This window comes from Cryptomeria japonica, chromosome 3 (genome assembly GCF_030272615.1).
Source record: "Cryptomeria japonica chromosome 3, Sugi_1.0, whole genome shotgun sequence".
NCBI lineage: Eukaryota > Viridiplantae > Streptophyta > Pinopsida > Cupressales > Cupressaceae > Cryptomeria > Cryptomeria japonica.
This window is the reverse complement of record NC_081407.1, coordinates 572,917,706-572,938,677: the sequence shown is the minus strand read 5'-3', so window position 1 is coordinate 572,938,677 and position 20,972 is coordinate 572,917,706. Positions and strand designations below refer to the sequence as shown.

General features: G+C 39.0%; 2 protein-coding genes across 3 annotated transcripts in view; both read left to right on the top strand.

The window, feature by feature from the left end:
- Positions 1-16,086: 16,086 nt before the first annotated feature.
- LOC131075680 (pentatricopeptide repeat-containing protein At1g51965, mitochondrial) overlaps positions 16,087-20,972 on the top strand; it is a 115,393-nt gene continuing 110,507 nt past the window's right edge. Inside the window, exons 1-2 of one of the 2 annotated variants that reach the window (XM_058012535.2) lie at positions 16,087-17,009; positions 17,147-17,272. The gene's annotated coding sequence lies outside the window, so the exon portion shown is untranslated. Of the gene's footprint in view, positions 17,273-20,972 lie in introns of both variants that reach the window. The other variant, XM_058012534.2, reaches the window with a different exon arrangement.
- Positions 16,490-17,338, top strand: LOC131075703 (pentatricopeptide repeat-containing protein At1g51965, mitochondrial-like). Its single transcript, XM_058012577.2, has one exon. It carries the CDS (start codon positions 16,490-16,492, stop codon positions 17,336-17,338), a length of 849 nt encoding a protein of 282 aa, XP_057868560.2.

Sequence of the window (20,972 nt, the reverse complement as noted above, 5' to 3'; positions counted from 1 at the left end):
CCACACCACGCCCTGCGCCAACCATAACTCTCTCTCCCAAGACATCATCCTCCCTACCCACCACCTGGTCAACCCCTGGCTGCAGCTCCTCATCCTCCAACACCCTAGGAATGGTAAGCCGCACTGGCAAGTTCCCCTCCCACCAACTCTTGTATCCACTTGTAGTGCCTGGATCCTCCCCTACCCCCATCCGCTGATCCCAGATCAAGTGAAATGCTACCTGGAAGTTGGTCCTGCCCTCCAAGGGACTCGCTGTAGGGCCCCAATACCTCACCTCTCGTGTAATCTGGGGATACACTGGAATATCCCCCACTATATCATGACTCTGTCCAAGCTGTCGGGCCACCCTGAATGGAGCATAGTACTCCATGATATATACAGATCTCCCAAAAATCCACATCTCCACTCCCGCCCAGTGCAGCTACCGGTCATCCCTCCACCTCTCACATCCCAAAAATGGCCTCCATGTGAACTGTGCTAGCTCATCCAAAATCCTCCTCCAGAACCATACGGATGATGTTTGTGTATAATGCAGCAATCCCCTGTATTTGTCCACAAATGGCTATCGGGGCTGCTTGTCTTGTACCCCCAATGGTCGAGTCACTGCAATATGCTCCCACGCCTAGATGTGTAGAAGTGTGACCCCTGTAGATAAACTGGCGTACTCTCTGTAGACCACCAGATGCATATCATGATATAGCTGGGCTAGCATCGTCACGCTGCACACATATTGTTGACCATCATGCAACATGAAGTATAAACACCTGCTCCATTAGTGCAGGAGCACCTAGGCCTCATTTTCATCACAGGTTTGATAGCAGATTTGATTTTTATTAGTCTTGAGTTTGAAAGTCTGTCTAAGATGTTTTGAGTTGTTCTAAGTTGTTTGGATGAGTTTTGAACTCATTGTGTGGTCATGTTTCCTATTTTCATCTTTTTGCTCAAAGTTGCCAGTTTGGAGTTGCCTGGCAAAATGTTGTAAAAAGTGAGTTTTCAATGTGTTTTTGTTTTGAAAAAGTTCTTAGACATGCTTTGTGTTTGGTTTTTAGGTGTGAGTAGTGTTCTTAGGTGATTGGTAGTCTTGGAGATCAACCTTGCATCATCTAGGCATTAAAAGTTGTCATTTTAGACATGAAAATGTCAAATTTGAGTGCTCTTGGACATGTACCTATCCATACAGGAGGATAACTGACTTGTAGAGGTAATTATTCTCCTGTTTGAACCATTGTAAGGGTTGATCATTTGGAGATATCAAGCATTTTGAAAGTTTGCACTATTTTTACCTTGTTTTTCTCTATGTTTTAGCTCCATGTGAGCAGCAATCCGTACACCTATTGTACGTGGCCATATTGTTTTTACATTTTCAGTTTATCTTATGCTTCCTGAAGCTTTTCCCTTTGGTGGCATCAAATTTCATTAAGTTTTGAGTTTTGAGCAAAATTATTTGGTTTTGACAATTTCACTGCCTTGTCTACGAAATTGGCAAGGATGCTTGACCAACTTGGCTTCTTGAAGCCCTAAGTGTTCATGGCTTCCCAAGAACCAGTTGGTCAACTTGTAAGATATGTAAATACATATTTTGATTTCAAGAATGCAGGTGCAAGAAGTTTTGTGGCCATGGAGCCCTAGGCAAGTGTGCCATTTGGCTAGGGTCCTTGAAGAAGTTTGATGCTTTGCTCTTCTATAGCAAATGCATTCACCAAATGGGCAGACTTGTTTTGATGTTTAAGGTTGTATGTAAAGGCAAAGAGGATTTCTAATCCATGATAAGGATGATTGCATTTTCAGTTTGTGAAAATGGTGTAAAAAATAGTGAGTCACTGTTTTGGTGTTGTTTTCCATTCATTGCTTACTCTCCACCATATATTGGAGTTTGTAAAGCCTTGTACCTCCTTCTATTTGTTTGCAAACAAGAACAAGGAGTGGCTTTTGACCCTGCCCTTGGGTTTGAGATTGCCAAGATCAATTAATGATCCTTTAGGCAAAGTTGTAACGCCTAGCTGGTTGTCACAGTCAATTATGATTGATTTTTGCATTTTTGGTTGTTTTGTTTTTGCAATCTTCCTCTTCCAAATAGAAAGTATGAAGGACAACAAACATCCAAAGATAGAGCATTGATAAAAAGCACCAATCAGACCTTTGAAAAGGAGTTTTGACAGTGGTAAATGCAAGGTAAAGTGAAAAAGCAGTGAAAGGGCAAAGTGCAGTGATAATTAGTTTTGACAGTGAATGACTCATTGTTTTGTAATTGCCTAAAGCCTTTTTGTGTAGGGCTAATGTGGTTCTTTTTTTTCTCTAATGATAGACATGTTTACATGATTTGAATGTAATTGGTACTCATGCAAATGATGTGTTTGTAGAAAGCAAGAATGAGAAAGTTGTCAATGTTGCACACTCCTTATGAGCATCTTTTGTAAAATCTTGTTATCTAACCTTTGAAGGTGTAAAAATACTTCATTTTGGCCTAAACAATATGTGGCATGGTAGAATTAAGGTTGCATAACTCACATTGAAGGTTTCTTGCTCTATAGTTGATTCTTGCCACCAAAACCCTTGTAAACCCTTATTTTTGCACCCATTTTTGGGACAATCATGGAGGAGGCCTAATGGACCCTAAAACTTAGAAAATCCTCAAGAACTTCCAAAAGGGTATCCAAATATAAGGTTCTTTTTGTCTGGAAGTCCATCGTTGGAGCAGGGTGAGCACAAAACCCCAAAAGGAGGGCTAATTCCTTGTAGCCCGTTTTAGGCCTAAAATTTGGTTTTTTGTCAAATCGGGTACACAAAGGAAGATTGTAAAGCCTAAAACCCATCAAATCTAGTTGAAACAAGTTAATCTTGCATGCATTTAACACATTTGGTGAGTTAGGCTCCATAAGTTGGTTTGTAGCACTTATGAAGGATGACTACGCTCCCAACCATAGAAGACCAAAGACAGTCGTGGGGGTAGAATTTGACACAAACTTATAATTCATCAAGAGGAGACCTTGTGCAGTCTGAGAATAGGTCAGGGATAGAGGAAATGAATCCCAGTTGAGAGATGAAGGTGTTAGACCACAAATCCTAAAACAATGGAGTTGAAGCCCTTGAGCAACCAGGGAGTGTTTGACTTAGGGAGGTGGATCAAGGAGAGTTGCTAGGTTGCCTACAAGCTATTTGCACTCTGATTTTGGTGACTACACCTTGAAACTAGCAAAGGACCTATCACTTAGTAAAATACAAGCCTAATTGGGCAACTCCCTTGCCCTACCTCCCTATCATAGTGGTATCAGAGCTCAGTTACACTTGGGAAGAAGTAGCAATTTGGCAACCATGGTGACAAATGCAGAGTTAGCAAAGAAAATGGAAGACCAGGAAGAAGAAAATAGGTTACTCAGAATGAAGCTAGACCTCCTAGAGCAAAAATTGGGAGAAGTAGAAGTGAAGGCAGATGAAGTCAACAATAAGATAGAAGGAACAAAAGATAGGGGTAAGCTATTAGCTATAGAGGATGAAATCCCTCTACCAGACCCTGTGATAGAGAATGAACCCTTTTTGAAAGCCTTAAAGGCTATGAGTGGGAGAACACTAGAAGGAGTCCCACTATTCAGTGGTAAAATGGACCCAAAAGTGGTGATGTTGTGGATTGAGGGTCTTGAGAACCATTTTGAATGTGATGGTGTGACGGAGGCCCAGAAGGTGAAGGTGGCTAAGTCCAGGTTGAGAGGAGCTGCCTTAACATGGTGGAAGTTCATTCAGGATGAACGTGAGAAAGAGGGAAAAAAGCCCATAGCAACTTGGAAGGGAATGTTGTCCAAGATCAGAGAGACTTACATTCCTGAGGACTATGAAATACAGCTTCATAGGAAAAGGCAAAACCTTAGGCAAAAGGAGTTAGATGTCAGTAGTTATACCGAGGAGTTTCAGAAGCTATGCCTTAGGTCAAAGATCCAAGAGGATGAAAATGTCAAGGTTTCTAGGTATCTCAATGGTTTGAGATGGAACATTCAAGAAGAGTTAAGTTTGTTGAGTCCTACAACAGTCCATAAGTGCTATCAACTTGCACTCAAGGTAGAGGAAAGGAGTAGGAAGAAGCAAGAGCAGCATAACAGAGGTAGAGGAAGAGGCGGAGATGGTAGAGGCCATAGAGGTAGTTTTGGGGGAAGACACATAGATCAAAGGTCTCAGGGAGAATCTAAGCTTATAGAGCAAAGCGGGGATTCTCAGAGTAAGCCCAACTATAGGGGTAGGGGATCAAGCAACCCAGGAAGAGGTAGATCTAGTGGACCAGGTAGAGGGTCTTACTTCTCCACTATGAAATGCTATAACTGTCAAAAATTGGGTCATCCTGCTTATAGGTGTCCAGAAAAGCCTAGCTCTTCCCATGGAGGTGAAAAGAGAGTGAACTATGTTCAAGAGGAAGGAAGTAGTACAAGAACTCCAACAATGAACCTAGCACCTGAAGATGGTGAGAGTCTAATGATAAGGAGAGTATTGATATAAGAACCTCACAAGTGTGAAGTGTCTCAGAGAAGAGCATTGTTTAGGATCAAGTGCAAAATCTTGGGCAAGGTATGTAAGGTGGTTATAGATTCAGGTTCCACAGATAACATTATCTCAGAGGAGGCAGTTAGCAAATTGAACCTACCTAGAATGAGGCACAATGAACCCTACATGGTAACCTGGTTAAACAAGGGGCAACATGTCCTAGTTAATGAACAAGCATGGATAAACTTCAACATAGGAGAATACAAGGATAGGATACTATGTGATATCCTTCCTATGGATGCTTGCCATCTACTATTGGGTAGACCTTGGCAATTTGACAGAAGGGCACACCATGATGGTGAAAAAACACATATTCCTTTCAAAAGAATGACATTGTCTACAAAATTCAGTCCCTTAGTGAAGAGACAGAGAACAACAAACCACAGGCACCTAAAGTGTTATTAGTCAATGAAAAAGAGTTCATCCAAACCATGAAAGAGGGAGATGGGATTGGTTATGCACTTGTAGTGAAACCTACAGAGGAGAAGAAAGAAAAATAAGTTGAGATCCCACAAGAAGTGCAGCAAATTCTTGATAACTTTAAGGACATCATTAGTGATGGACAACCAACAACATTACCTCCTCCTAGAGCCATTAGTCATCAGACTGACTTTATACCAGGAGCTTCTTTGCCAAACAAAGCAACTTATAAGATGACTCCTGAATAGAACAAAGAGGTAGCTAGGTAGAGTTGTTGGATAAAGGATTAATAAGAAAGAGTATAATTCCCTGTGTCGTGCCTACAGTGTTAGCACCTAAGAAAGGGGGCACATGGAGACTATGCATAGACTCCAGAGCCATCAACAAAATCACAATAAGGTACAGATTCCCTATTCCTAGGATAGAAGATTTGATGGATTGTTTAGGGGGTGCAAGGTATTTCACAAAAATAGACTTAAAGAGTGGTTACCATCAGATAAGAATAAAAGAGGGTGATGAGTGGAAAACTGCTTTCAAAACAAATGAGGGTCTTTATGAATGGTTGGTTATGCCTTTTGGACTCTCTAATGCTCCCAGTACCTTTATGAGGTTAATGAATGAAGTATTGCAGGATTTTCTTGGTAAGTTTGTGGTAGTCTACTTAGATGATATTCTCATTTTTAGTAAGACTAAAGAGGAGCATTTGAAACACTTAACCATTGTTTTGCAAAGATTATCTAATCAATAGTTAACCATAAATCTTGAGAAATGTGATTTTATGAAGCAAGAGCTAGTCTATCTTGGTTTTGTTGTGTCCAGTGGAGATCTTAAGATGGATCAATCTAAAGTTGCAGCCATAACAAGTTGGCCAACCCCACAATCAGCCAGTGCAGTTAGAAGTTTTCATGGTCTAGCCTAGTTTTACAGAAAGTTTATTAGAGGGTTCAGTGAAATTTGTGCACCCATGTTAGATACAATAAAGGGTGGTCATAAGGTTAGGTTTCAATGGATAGAAGCAACCAATAAGGGGTTTGAGTTACTCAAAACTAGAGTTGCTACACAACCAATGTTAATCCTTCCTAGTTTTGACAAGCTCTTTACTATAGAATGTGATGTCAGTCATCTTGCAGTAGGTGCAGTCTTGAGTCAGGATAATAGACCAGTTGCTTTCTTTAATGAAAAATTGAATGATGCAAAGAAAAAGTACTCATCTTAAGATTTAGAGTTATATGCATTGGTGCAGGCACTCAAGAAGTGGAGGCATTATTTGCTTCCTAAAGAGTTTGTTGTGTATAAAGACAACTAGGCAGTCAGTTTTTTGAATTCTCAGGATAAACTCAACCATAGGCATGTGAAATGGGTAGAATACCTACAAGCATATACCTTTACTCTTAAGCACAAGAAAGACCAATGTAACAAAGTAGCTGATGCTTTGAGTAGGAGATTGTTGACTATTTAGGAGATTCAAGTTAAGAGTATTGGTATTGATTGCTTTCAAGATTTGTATCCTAATGATGATGATTTTGCTGTTGCTTATAAAGTTTGTCATGCTTTTGAGAATCATTTCCATAGTGAGTATGCTGACTATACATTGCAGAATGGTTTGTTATTCAGGGGAGGACATTTGTGTGTTCCTTAAGGTTCCATGAGAGAAAACCTTATCCAAGAGAAACACAATGGGTGTTTGAGTGGCCACTTTGGTCTCAATAAGACCTTAGAGTTGGTTCAACGCTTCTATTACTGGCCTAAGATGCAGAGAGATGTTAGAAGGTATGTTGAGCAGTGTATGGTATGTCAGAAGGCCAAAGGTAATAGCACTAATGCTGGTTTATATCAGCCACTTCCCATTCCTTCTAGGCCTTGGGAGTGCATCAACATGGATTTTGTTGTAGGTTTACCAAAGACAAAAGTAGGGTATGATAGTATTTTTGTGGTTGTTGACAAATTTAGCAAAATGGCTCACTTTATACCTTGCAAAACTACTAATGATGCTAGTCATATTGTTTTCCTTTTCTGTAAAGAAGTTGTCAGAATACATGGTTTGCCATCTAGCATTGTGTCAGATAGAGATGTTAAGTTTTTGGGTCATTTTTGGAAGACTTTGTGGAAGAAATTGGGTACTAACTTGTCTTTTGGCTCAGCTTACCATCCACAGACAGATGGCCAAACATAAGTGGTGAATAGAACATTGGGTAATCTACTCAGATGTCTCACCAAGGAGTATGGACAAAGCTGGGCTCAACTCATTCCATGGGCATAATTTGCCTATAATGATAGTGTGAACAGATCCACTGGTAAGAGTCCATTTCAGATTGTTTATGGTATGCATCCAAAAGGTGTTTTTGAGTTACATGATGTGACTAAATTGCAACATGTTAGTGGGACATCAGAGGATATGGCACAGTCTTTGAAAGAGATCCATGAACAGGTTAAGTAGTCTTTGCAGGACACCACCGCAAGAGTCAAGGCAAGGGTGGATGTTTCAAAGAGGGATGTCCAGTTCTCAGTTGGAGATTTTGTGATGGTGCATCTCAACAAGTCTAGATTGAAAAAGGGAGTTTCTACCAAGTTATAGATGAGAAGAATAGGGCCTTACAGGATTTTGGCTAAGTATGGTCCTAATGCTTATACGATTGATTTACCTGCTGATGTTTCCTTGTCTCCTATCTTTAATGTTGCAGATTTGGTACCTTTCAAGGGGCAGCCTCCAGAAGAGACTCAGAGAGCTTCAGACATTTCACATTCCCTTTCTGATCTATCTCTCCCCTCTTCTTCTTTTCCCATTCTTGAACAGGTACTTGATTCCAGAATCATCAAGAAGACTAGACAACATAACTACTTTGAACATTTGATCAAGTGGAAGGATCAACCAGCCTTTGAAGCCACTTGGATCCCTAAAAGTGACTTCCAAAAGGCTGGTATTCCTCTCTCCTTTCTACCCAAAGGAGTCACATGACTTCTTTGTCCTTGGGGGAGTATGGTGCAGGAGCACCTAGGCCTCATTTTCATCACAGGTTTGATAGCAGATTTGATTTTTATTAGTCTTGAGTTGGAAAGTTTTTCTAACATGTTTTGAGTTGTTCTAAGTTGTTTGGATGAGTTTTGAACTCATTGTGTGGTCATGTTTCCCGTTTTCATCTTTTTGCTCAAAGTTGCCAGTTTGGAGTTGCCTGGCAAAATGTTGTAAAAAGTGAGTTTTCAATGTTTTTTTGTTTTGAAAAGTTCTTAGACATGCTTTGTGTTTGGTTTTTAGGTGTGAGTAGTGTTCTTAGGTGATTGGTAGTCTTGGAGATCAACCTTGCATCATCTAGGCATTAAAAGTTGTCATTTTAGACATGAAAATGTCAAATTTGAGTGCTCTTGGATATGTACCTGTCCGTATAGGAGGATAACTAAGTTGTAGAGGTATTTATTCTCCTATTTGAACCATTTTAAGGGTTGATCATTTGGAGATATCAAGCATTTTGAAAGTTTGCACTATTTTTACCTTCTTTTTCTCTATGTTTTATCTCCATGTGAGCAGTAGTCCGTACACCTGCTGTATGTGGCCGTACTGTTTTTACATTTTCAGTTTCTCTTATGCTTCTTGAAGCTTTTCCCTTTGGTGGCATCAAATTTCATTAAGTTTTGAGTTTTGAGCAAAATTATTTGGTTTTTGACAGTTTCACTGCCTTGTCTAGGAAATTGGCAAGGATGCTTGACCAACTTGGCTTCTTGAAGCCCTAAATGTTCATGGCTTCCCAAGAAACAATTGATAAACTTGTAAGATATGTAAATACATGTTTTGATTTCAAGAATGTAGGGGCAAGAAGTTTTGTGGCCATGGAGCCCTAGGCAAGTGTGCCATTTGGCTAGGGTCCTTGAAGAAGTTTGATGCTTTGCTCTTCTATAGAAAATGCATTCACCAGATGGACAGACCTATTTTGATGTTTAAGGTTGTATGTAAAGGCAAAGAGGCTTTCTAAGCCATGATAAGGATGATTGCATTTTCAGTTTGTGAAAATGGTGTAAAAAAACAACGAGTCACTGTTTTGGTGTTGTTTTCCATTCATTTGCTTACTCTCCACCATATATTGGAGTTTGTAAAGCCTTGTACCTCCTTCTATTTGTTTGCAAACAAGAAAAAGGAGTGGCTTTTGACCTTGCCCTTGGGTTTGAGATTACCAAGATCAATTAATGATCCTTTAGGCAAAGTTGTAACGCCTAGCTGGCTATCACAGTCAATTATGACTGATTTTTGCATTTTTGGTTGTTTTGTTTTTGCAATCTTCCTCTTCCAAATAGCAGGTATGAAGGACAACAAACATCCAAAGACAGAGCATTGATAAAAAGCACCACTCAGACCTTTGAAAAGGAGTTTTGACAGTGGTAAATGCAAGGTAAAGTGAAAAAGCAGTGAAAGGGCAAAGTGCAATGATAATTAGTTTTGACAATGAATGACTCATTGTTTTGTAATTGCCTAAAGCCTTTTTGTGCAGGGCTATTGTGGTTATTTTTTGTCTCTAATGATAGACATGTTTACATGATTTGAATGTAATTGGTACTCATGCAAATGATGTGTTTGTAGAAAGCAAGAATGGGAAAGTTGTCAATGTTGCACACTCCTTATGAGCATCTTTTGTAAAATCTTGTTCTCTAACCTTTGAAGGTGTAAAACTAATTCATTTTAGCCTAAACAATATGTGGCATGGTAGAATTAAGGTTGCATAACTCACATTGAAGGTTTCTTGCTCTATAGTTGATTCTTGCCACCAAAACCCTTGCAAACCCTTATTTTTGCACCCATTTTTGGGACAGTCATGGAGGAGGCCTAATGGACCCTAAAACTTAGAAAATCCTCAAGAACTTCCAAAAGGGTATCCGAATATAAGGTTATTTTTGTCTAGAAGTCCATCGTTGGAGTAGGGTGAGCACAAAATCCCAAAAGGAGGGCTAATTCCTTGTAGCCCGTTTTAGGCCTAAAATTTAGTTTTTTGTCAAATCGGGTACACAAAGGAAGATTGTAAAGCCTAAAACCCATCAAATCCAGTTGAAACAAGTTAATCTTGCATGCATTTAACACATTTGGTGAGTTAGGCTCCATAAGTTGGTTTGTAGCGCTTATGAAGGATGAGTACGCTCCCAACCATAGAAAACCAAAGACACTCGTGGGGGTAGAATTTGACACAAACTTATAATTCATCAAGAGGAGACCTTGTGTAGTCTGAGAATAGGTCAGGGATAGAGGAAATGAATCCCAATTGAGAGATTAAGGTGTTAGACCACAAAGCCTAAAATAATGGAGTTGAAGCGATTAGGAAGATGATTTGTAGGAATCATGTAGGTTAACTAATTAATTGAAATTAATTAGCTAAGGGGAGGATTTGAGAAGATTTAATTTTCAGAAGAATAAAAAGAGGGGTTGGTTTATTAAATAAATCAATCACATACTATAGTGACAATATTATTTATAATTAATTAATATTGAGGAGAATTAGAATTTGCATAATTAATTAATAAATTAATTTTGTGAGGAATTAAAAATAATAATTTTTTAAGTGTCTACATTTTGCCCCTCTTTTACGCAGCGGTGAATTTGGTGATGGGTAAAAGATAGAAGAAGAATAAGATGCCCTAGCGTAAAGCATGGGAGGTGTATGCCCCCTCGAGAATTTTTCGAAAAAAAGATGAAAAATTCTCGAAAATAAAGGAAGAAGAATTTGGGTGGAAGAGATAAGTGAAGAAGAAATATGAAGCAGACGTGGAAAATTTGGAAGGAAGAATAGAAGATGCGAGACTGCGGAGGAAAATGGGCCCTCACGGGGGCCCATATAAGGCACAACGAGCCCAATGAGGAGTCATTGTTACACACAAGCCTTGGAGCCACTCAGAGCGAAGAAGAAGAGAAGGAGAGATGGACCGCATTCCAGTTCGTGATCATCGCACTGAGAGGATCCAACGATTCGATCGACCGACTAGCTATGGACCATTGGTGAGAAGGACTATCCCTCTTTTGGAATTTTTTATTTTGGGTAAAAATTTGGGCTAGAAATAGGGATCTAGGTTAGGCGAGGCACACGCGTTGATCGTTGTTTCAGAGCACGTACCCCTAGGTTAGCGTGAGCGCTAGCGATTAGCGCAGGCGCTCGCAGTAGGGTCTGGTAGAATAGGGGTTTTGGGGACAATGGGGGGATCAACAGGAGTGATCATGCTTCGACACGGGCGCCCAAGGGGTTATGCGGGCGCTCACGTCAACGGATCCGGGAAGGGGCCTGAATAGGGTAGGATTCTTTGTTGGGGGGAGTGCCTGTCGATTGGTGCAAGCGTCACGATTTTGGCGCGAGCACTAGGTAGATCAGCGCGTGTGCCTGGGAAGGGGGAAATGAAGTTTTGGCTTAGAATTTTGGAATAGGGGGAGGTTATGGTTGGTTCTGGAGGTCAGGAGAGGATTTTTTTTCGGGCATGGAAGTAATGATTTGGTTTGATGGATGCAGGTGGAGATGAGGTCATTGGCCTACTATGATGAGCTTGTATCGTGAGTTAGGCTGCAATGAGCTGGAGGTGCTAGCTGCGCTGGGATTTCATTATGTAGGCAGGTGGCCAAGGATACGGGCGCATACTACTATGATGACGATGCTAGTGGAGAGGTGGGATAGTCGGAATAACACCTTTCGTTTGCTGACTGGAGAGGCCACAGTTACTCTGTTGGATGTTTGGAGGATCTTGAAGATCCTTGTTTGTGGTGTTATCCTCGAGTATTAGTTACATGCAACATATTTTTATCTATGGGAGGTGTGCAAGTATGAGACGTCACCGATGTTGGATAGGAGCAGGATGCATTTCGGTCGGGCGATGGGTGTTCAGTGGATTTCTCGATTGGTTTTGGTTATTTGTGAATTCCTGAGTGGGTGGATCATTCTTCCTACAAATCCTATCCCACCTAACCTTTCCTCTAATCCCCCTCCTAACGAGTTGCTAGTGGCTAATCATCATGATTAGCCACACAGTTAACTCCTTGTCCCTTCCATCCAACCACTATCCTTAAATGCTCTTTTGCTAGGTGAATGTGAGATTTTCAAAATCTCACATTCCTCTAGGCATCTCATCTCCCAAGGAATTTTTAATTCCTTCTTATTCCTTAAATCTCCATGATCATCCCTTTTTGAAGAATTTTTAATTCTTCCTCCCCATTCTTCAAGGAATGTCCCGTCCCTTTCTCTTCTCAAGGCACATTGGGAAGTCTTCCCAATGCACCTTGAGGAGTGTGGAGATAAGAAATGCCTTTAAGGCATATCTCTTGGTCTCCACACCCTCTCTTGGGCCTTGTGTGAGCTCACAAGAAATCCTAGCCCTTCATCTTGGATCCATCCTAGCCATCCATTCTTCCTCTCCTCATCCTATAAATTGAGGACTCCATTCCTTCATTCATCATCTCCAAGTTTAGTAAGCTTATGCTATTAATTTGAGCCTAGAAAATCATCATAGCATCCTTACCATGCCAAAATCATCTCTCATCCATACTTAATCATCTCGTCCATATCATTCCTCAAGATCCATTTTTATCCATTTGTGCACAATATTTGGAGAGCCATCCACATCAAACGAGCAAGGAGCAAATCAACATCAAGTTGGAGGCACATGGGGTGTACTTCAACTCCATCTAAACTCCATCCGAAGGAGGAGGTAAAAAGATTGTGAGGTATATGCATATCATTCATGTTTTCATGCGATTTAAGTTATGTCTTTGATTTCATATGCTTCCATGTTTGATTTGCATGTTTACTAACTAATCCACCTCACTCTCCTTTTCACCATCTTCAGATATATTCACTAAGCCGTTACCTAAGGCTACCTTTGAATATCTCAGAGGTAAGTTAGGGGTTATACCCCTACCCAAGGTCAACCAAGAAGAAGTGAAAGCATCAATCCGGTGGACTCATTGAATATCTTTCAATGTGGATTGATGAGAAGTGGGATACTCCTCAGGGGGAGCAGTTGAGATGATGACAAAAATGCCTTTGCACCTTTGGCATTGTTGTCAAAGGGAGAGAATAAAAATGACAGGAGGAGAAGAGCAATAAAGAGCAAAGGAGAAGAATTGATGACTAAACAGTGATGTACAACAGACATAACAGGTTTCATGATGAGATTTTGGTGTTGCCATCAATGCCATAGGGGGAGATTGTTGGCATGTTGGCATAACTAATGGAGATGATGGTGTACCGGTAAAGGACTGTTGCCAATGATATATTGATGAACTATTGATGATGATGTAATTATGATATGATGCTTGGTGATCAGTTATTTGTGTTATCATTGATGGTAACCATGTTTGTCCATGTTTGTTTATGCTTGTAATGTCTCTAAGTCTATTGGTTAAGTCTAACCAGCAATGGATTGCAATAGATTGAGTTGGAAAGCAAAACTGCCAAGTGACAGTGAACTGGTAAGCAGGAACAAAGAAGGAGATGGTTGCGGTAGTGATCTGTGTTGAGTCAGGTGTTGCGGTTTGGAATGCATGCTTATGACATCATAATGAGTCTATGACATGAACCACATCATGTTTGGAGAACCGAAAGTCATGTTTGTAATTGACTGTTGTATTATCAGCTAGGGTTTGAGAACTGATAACAAGATCTTTGACCGGTGATTCTTTTCATGTTCATAAGTTGATGATGACGTGTCAGAATCCATGTGAAGAGATAAGATGTTGTTTTGGCGCATACAAGGAGCAAATTTCTTGGGAAGCAAAAAAGTGCTTAACAGAATGTGTTAAGGGTTTAACAACTTATCAGATCGATGTGCGACGATGAGTTATGATCATTCAATGGTTGTAATTGTCTTGTAATTTATTTTAATGATCTGTAATGATCTGATATGATCTATGATGTAGATTCATTACATGTTAGGGTTATGCAACCAACCTAATTTGAAAGTCTATTTAGGTCGAGTTTTAGAAGGTTGAGTGTGTCGGTGATCAGAGGAGTGTGTGTGTGTGTGCCGAACCAGATTAAGATGTCTGCATGCGAGAAGTAGATTGGAGCTGACAAGGATCTGTAATAGCAAGCTATGAAGTGCCGAGTTCAGATCATTTATCTTTTATTTCTTAACAGTTGCAGCAACATTAAAATTCCTTAACCGGGTAGGTCCTAATAAGCCTGATCTTGTAAATTCCTTCACCGGGTGGCTCATTAATTTGGGTTTAAATCCTCTCGCGAGGTTACTCCTAATAGGGTAAAGCTCCTAACAGAGCTAACTTGTAAAATCCCTTGACCGGGTGACTCCTAACAGGGTCTGCTCTTAATCGAGCATTGTTGTAAAGCTCCTAATCGGGCTAGGCTCCTAACAGGGCACATTCCGAAAGAGTGCAAATTTTGTGGGTACCAATTCCCACTGTGGTTTTTCCCATTTGGGTTTCCACGTGAAAAATCCTTATGTTCATATCTTGGATGGATTGTTGAGTTATGCATTTGATGTCTTTAGTATATTTGCTTAATGATGAATACTTAAGTTGCTACCGATAATATTTTGGTAAATCTAATTTGGAGATTGTTTAATCAGCTACCGGTATTGGTTATGAACTGCTTTGTGAAGTATTTTGCAGATTGGTGAAAAGTTTTAGTTTATCCTTATTACTGATTCACCCCCATCTCAGTAATAACCAAATCCTCATAATAATAGAAGTATGTGTGGTATGCGAGGAATTGTATGAGATAGTTTTGGGTTGAAGGTATTGTGATGAAGCAAGTAAAGAGAAAGGTGGCAAGCAATAAAACATAGTAGTTGATCTTGTGCGATAGTGTTCTAGAGAAGGTAGATTGTGGAATGTTTTGCAGTGTTTCTTAACTAGATCTACTGCAAACAATTGATGTGTTGTCTGAACTTCATTGGAACCGATCCCATGCATATGTAGATGCAAATATTCTCAGTTCATTTCCTTTCTTTCTATAAGTGAGCCATTGTAATTTGGATAGTGAGCCCTCCGACAATGAGCGTCTTTTTGTAATTCCATATAACTAGTTATATTATCTTGACAGCTAACCCTCTTCATGGTTTTTTCCATATGGGTTGTCCATGTATAAAAATTTGGTGCGTCTATTTTGGTTGTGTGTGTTGTGCATTTTACTTCTATTGCACATTTTATCTTTTGCTAAGGACATCTAAGGTTAAAGATAAGTTTCAGATTATTAGAGAATGTTTTGAATTTGGGAATACTAATTCAACACACCCCTCTCAGTATTTCGGTTTGTTCAACAAATTTTTGGGTATTCACTAATTGCCCTTTAATTCCCACAAAGGCCTAAAAAGAAAGAAACATCATTAGATCAAATAAACATGCAACCATAAACTTAAAAAAATCTCGATACTTTGCATATAATTGTACTGTAGTGTAAAAATAAATAAATACATCCATATGACCATCAAAGCATATAGTAAAAGGTTTTTAACATCTATTAGGTCAAAGATAGTCTATGAGACGACAAACCCTCCAACTTTTGCTTTGCGAAGTACTAGTTTTTAGGTATTTATTTTGATAAGAGACTCTCTCATTTTCTCAACTTTCTCATCATTTAATATATCTTGAAAAAAATTGTTTCTCAATTACTTGACTTAGATATTTTTATATGCTTTATAGTCCAAAATAAAGAGTTCTTCTATTTCCATTGTCCTTGCTATGGCAAAAGACACATACCCTCTCTTCCGAAACTTCTTTTGACCTTATCCATCTACATATTTTACACCAATGTGATACAAGTTAGTCTTCTTAAAATTATTTTTGACATTTAAAAAATATTGACTTCTAAATAAATTTTTTTGCTCGTGTTCCAAGTGAAATTAAATTCTTTAAAGTAATATTTCTTCTTTTTTCCTAATATCTTTCATATAATTTTATGAAATTTATTTATAACAAAAGCCTTTAAGTCTTTATTTCATCACCTTATCAACATAGAGATTCAAATGAATGTACCATTTGTTTATCCGCCTATAAATTTACTTCATTCTTAATTCTTCATAAAAAAAAAAAAACTGTTTATTTTTTATTTTTAAAATGTTGTTCCCATAATTAGAAAAAAACATAAATTAATACTTTACTTCTATCTGTTCAAATTTTTCCTGGATATCTTTGACCACTTCAAGAAAGATTCCACCTGCTTTCAATACTATTTGAAAATGTAAGTAGTGAATGATAATTAGATGTTCAAAGACCCAGAAAGAAGCTTATTACACGGGTATGTGTATATATGAAACTAGTCACGCTTTCACTCTCTTAGAAATGCATTTACTGGTTTCATGGTGTTATGATGGTCTTTTAGCGTAAAGCAATATGCTTTCATGCTTCATCTCTTCTCCTCGAGAAAGTTCAGCTGTAAGGTTTGGAGAAGGAAACCAGAAAATAAAAGTTTTCTGCCGCAAGCTCTGGTTATCCAGACCTATTCTTTGTTGCGATGCTGGACATTTAAAGAAATAATGCGAAATTGTTTATTAAGAACGGATATAAGTTTCAGCTGATGGTTTTTATTAATGGCAAAGGAAAATGCCGGAGTTTCCTGTGTAGGGCGAAATGAAGGCAATGGGTTATATTTTAAGCAGATCTAAATGGGTCACGCACATACTCGTAAGATGCCACTTTATCATTCCAATCTCCTTATTCCTGATAACAAAACGTTCATATGGCACCAAGTACAGTGGGCGTGTTATTCGGGAAGATGAAGATGGGAGATGTATTGCAGTACAAGTGGAGGCCTCGCCCACTCTTAAAGACATAAGAGGGTATGCATACCCAAGAAGAGATATAATCTGCAGGCTCTGTCATATGCTCAAGAACCCTGATTGGCTCTCTCATATAAACGATTACCTTGACAATGTAGGAATTGTTTTGACAACAGTAGAACATAGTCATGTTTTGAGAGGAGAAAAGGATTGTCTCAAGGCACTGGAGTTTTTCAAGTGGGCTGAATCAAGACGTGGGTATAAGCACGATTGTTTTTCGTATAATAGAATGATCAGCATATTGGGCAAGGGCAAGCAACTGGAGCAAATTAGGCTATTAGTGGATGAAATGGAGAGGAAGAATATACAGGGTAATATCTCCACAATTAATATATTGATTGGGGTTTTTGGAAGTAAGGAGCATATCAAAGAGGCTGCGATATGCTGCAGATTGGCTCAGAAATGGAAATTGAAGTTCAATGCATATACTTACAAGTCACTTTTGCAGGCATATTTGAGGTCGGATGATGTGGACAAAGCTGTGCAGACTTACAGGCATATGCGGAGATCTGGGTACACGTTGGATATCTTTGCATATAACATGCTTCTTGACTCGCTGGCGAAAGCAGATCAGGTGGGAGTGTCACAAGCACGTTTCTCTTGTTTTTTAAGGATTCACTTGCTACATTTTCCATTCTAGTGTTAATTCAAGGGCCTTAAAATGCATAAACTTTGTTGAATTTTGTTTATTGTACCTCCACACCAGCAGTTTAAAAGTTTTTATACATGCCTGTTGTTAGTCGACACACTGAAAATGTATGTCCAGTAGTTTCCCCCTGATTAATCTTATAATTATACAATTGGGAAAACATCCAATACCCTTTGTCTGGAATGAACCAGGCTTTACCAATTCGCATTACTGATGACCACTTTCATAATTTCATGTGTCCATTGACTTTTTGAATAGGTCAAAGAGATCTGGGAGTGGGCTTCGTTTCCATGACTATTTTTCAATCTTTAGCACGCTATAGAAATTCACTTTAATCGAGAAACCAGACACCTTGTCACATCGCCCTCAAAGATTCACTGAATGTTAATTACCCAGTCACATTCAACAAGCTACATTAACATGGAGACCATTCAACGTGCGGGGCACATCTGCTGGGTTTTGAATCTTGGTAATCGATGTTCACATCCTTTGGTTAATGCTATTGTGCTCATCATCTGTTGTATTTTATGTTTTACTTAGAGTCTCATTTACCATGTAACGTCTGGTCAATATGTAGTTGCCACTCATAGGTGGCACTTGGCATTGTATTATCTCTATATTAGACTTCTTTCAATTGTGAAAGCTGGCAGCCAGATAGAAGATGGCATATTTCCATGGAGAGATCACATCTGTTGGATATGGCATCGTTAGAGTTGATTATTTGAGGCTTCTGCTTCCTTGAGAAAATCCGACACGCACGAATCATGTCTTAGATTTCCAATGCTACTCTCCACTTGAACTCATATTAGTAGATATGAAATCTTATTATCTAGTGGGATTGTATTTTTCCCAACAGAATTTGGAGAGCTATTTAGAAGTTATGAATTAGTAAAATAATGGATTGTGAAGGCCTTCATATCAAGTTTTGGAAATAGGCCGTGGTGTCACATTGATCTGTAAACTGGGATGGCTACGCCACATTCAGTCTTCAATAAATGGATTTAAAATTTCTAAACTTCTTCACACACCTTTATCCCCATTTGAACCATTTACAACAGATTTCAACAAGAAAAGGCATATGTGAAATTGTAAAACAGAAATCTAATCATCAACCAATGCAGAACTAAACATGGTAATCATTCACAAGTCTGGAATACATATTATATGGAGAAAATCCACTTTGGGTCAAAACAATCCAGTCTAGGAAGCGATTTCTTACCGTTCCACTATGTAAGAAAGAAGTAAAATGAGTATGAAATGGCCAACTTGACCTTAACAAGCTCCAATATCACTTGAGCTATGAACTACTCTCTATAACATTCCCCTTTTACAAACAGACTTGCAACATCCACTTGCATAGTCCCAAAAAATGGCTTGAACACCATCAAAAAGAATGTCCGTTTCCCCACTTCCAGGCATGGAGAAGGTAGCCAAGACATACCTTTGATTTCTGCAAAGGTCAGAAACAAAAGATCAAATGCCAAAACCAAAGATGAAGAAGCACCAAATGCTCGACTTCAACAGCAAATTGTGCATCTTCAGCAGCATTTGTGCATCTTTAGCAGTAATTTTGTACATTTGCAGCAACTTTTCTGGAGCAATAACTTTCTCATGCGGACTCTAAACATGATGCTGTTTTTTTTGAAATTGCATAGCTTTTTGAGAGGAATGTGAATATACAAAAATTTTCAACCTTTGATTCCATGACTGCTATTTTGAGCCCCGAAATAGAGATGCACTTATGACATGACCCCAATGGTCCAAATGTGGAAAATAGATGTTTTTTTTAGATCACACCTTTCCTACCAAGAGGCTTTTGGCCCCCAAAGGCTCACCAAACTGGGAATAAATCTAAGAACTCTCAATTGAAGAATATTCCTCAGTGTGGCTTGCAACACCCAAGTTCATTCTTTCCCTAATCATGGTGAATTAAATATAGCAACCTGACCCTTGATTGATTCAAACAACACATGAGCAAAAAAGTGAAATAGAGAGCCATCTACATAGGTCCTTGGAAGTATTATTTTAGCCTCATGTCCCTTATCCGTGCAAGTGTAACTTTTGGTGTCAAGAGTAACCTAGGATTTAGACATTATCATCTTTTCTCCATTGCCTTCGCTAACCCTGCTGAGTTGCAATCCTTGCACATTTCACAATCCTGTTTCTTTGCTTTTCAACAAATCTTGCAAAATCATAATGCAGCAAAACTTGTCCCTTACAAAAAAATAAAAATATGTACTAACAACAAGAACGAAAATTCCTGTCTTGGGTCTTTTCAAACTTGCAAAATCACATGCATGTAACACACTCTCCATATGCACATGTGTACTACCAACAATGGAAAAGAGAGTGTAAAACTAGAGGTCAACAATGGAAAAGAAAGTGTAAAACTAGAGTGTCCCCTGCATAGGCAACTCCAAAAAGGCATAGCCCACCAAAACCACTTAAGTTCCACTTACTAAGAATACCAAAAACACATCTCCTTCAATAGCCCACACACTGCTCACACTTTTGGAAGACTCTTTGAACCATAAGCATGCCAAACTCCCTTTCCAACCCTGCACTTCATCGCTGATCAGGAAACCCTGCACATAAGGAGATGTTAAGAAACTCTAGGCAAAAAGGAAAGGCTGCTCAATACCACCTAATCTGTAAACTAGGGTGGGTATGCCACAATCACAGTCATTGATAAATGGATTGATAATGCTCAGACTTCTTGACACACTTTTATAATCGTTTCTACCATTTACAATGGATTTTTACATGCAAAGGCATATGCAAAATAGCAATTTAGAGATCTAAGCATCAACCAATGCGGAATTAAACATGACAATCATGTGCATGTCTGGAACAACACATAATCTGGAGTAACCCACTTCGGGTAAAGTAATTCTAGTGTAGGAAGCAGTTTCTTCATGTTCTACTATGTAATAAGGAAGGACAATGAGTATGCAATGGCCAACTTGACTGTAACAAGCTCTAATATCACTCAATAGCTTTGAACTACTCGCTCTGACACTCCCTTGTTACAGATAAACTTGCAACAGCCACTTGCATGGTCCCAAAAAAAGCTGTAACACCACCAACAAGAATGTGCATCTTTCTGCCTCTTTCTAGGCATGACGAAGGTAGTCGAGATATCCCCTCGACTTCCCCAAAGGTTGGAAACAAAGATCAAAAGCCAAAAGTGACAAAACCAAATATCACATACTTTGGAATCACCAAAACTCACTATTTTTGGGGCATTTTTTATTTAAAAAATGCCATTTTTTGTCTTTCATACAACTGCTGTTATATTTTGGAAACATGCTGGATGTCTATTTGATCACATATATTTTATATTTATCATACAACATTAATTAGCTGCCAATCTCAGCCTTCTTTTATGTGGGTTAGAAACATGTCAGACAACCTTCGATTACAAACTGTGTGAATTCAGCAGAAAACTGTGCATATTTGGCAGCAACCTTCTTGGACCCAAACTTCCTCATACAGACTCAAAATGTAATGTCTTTTCTTGTTTTGAAATCGCATGTTTTTTCCATAGGAATGTGGATATATAAGAAGACTCAACCTTTAACTCCACTTGACCATTGTTTTTGGTCTTGCAACAGAAGTGCACTTA

Bases quoted from the DNA above. Each gene is read 5' to 3' on its own strand.
- LOC131075703 (XM_058012577.2), top strand. From the start codon at position 16,490: ATGAAGGCAATGGGTTATATTTTAAGCAGATCTAAATGGGTCACGCAC.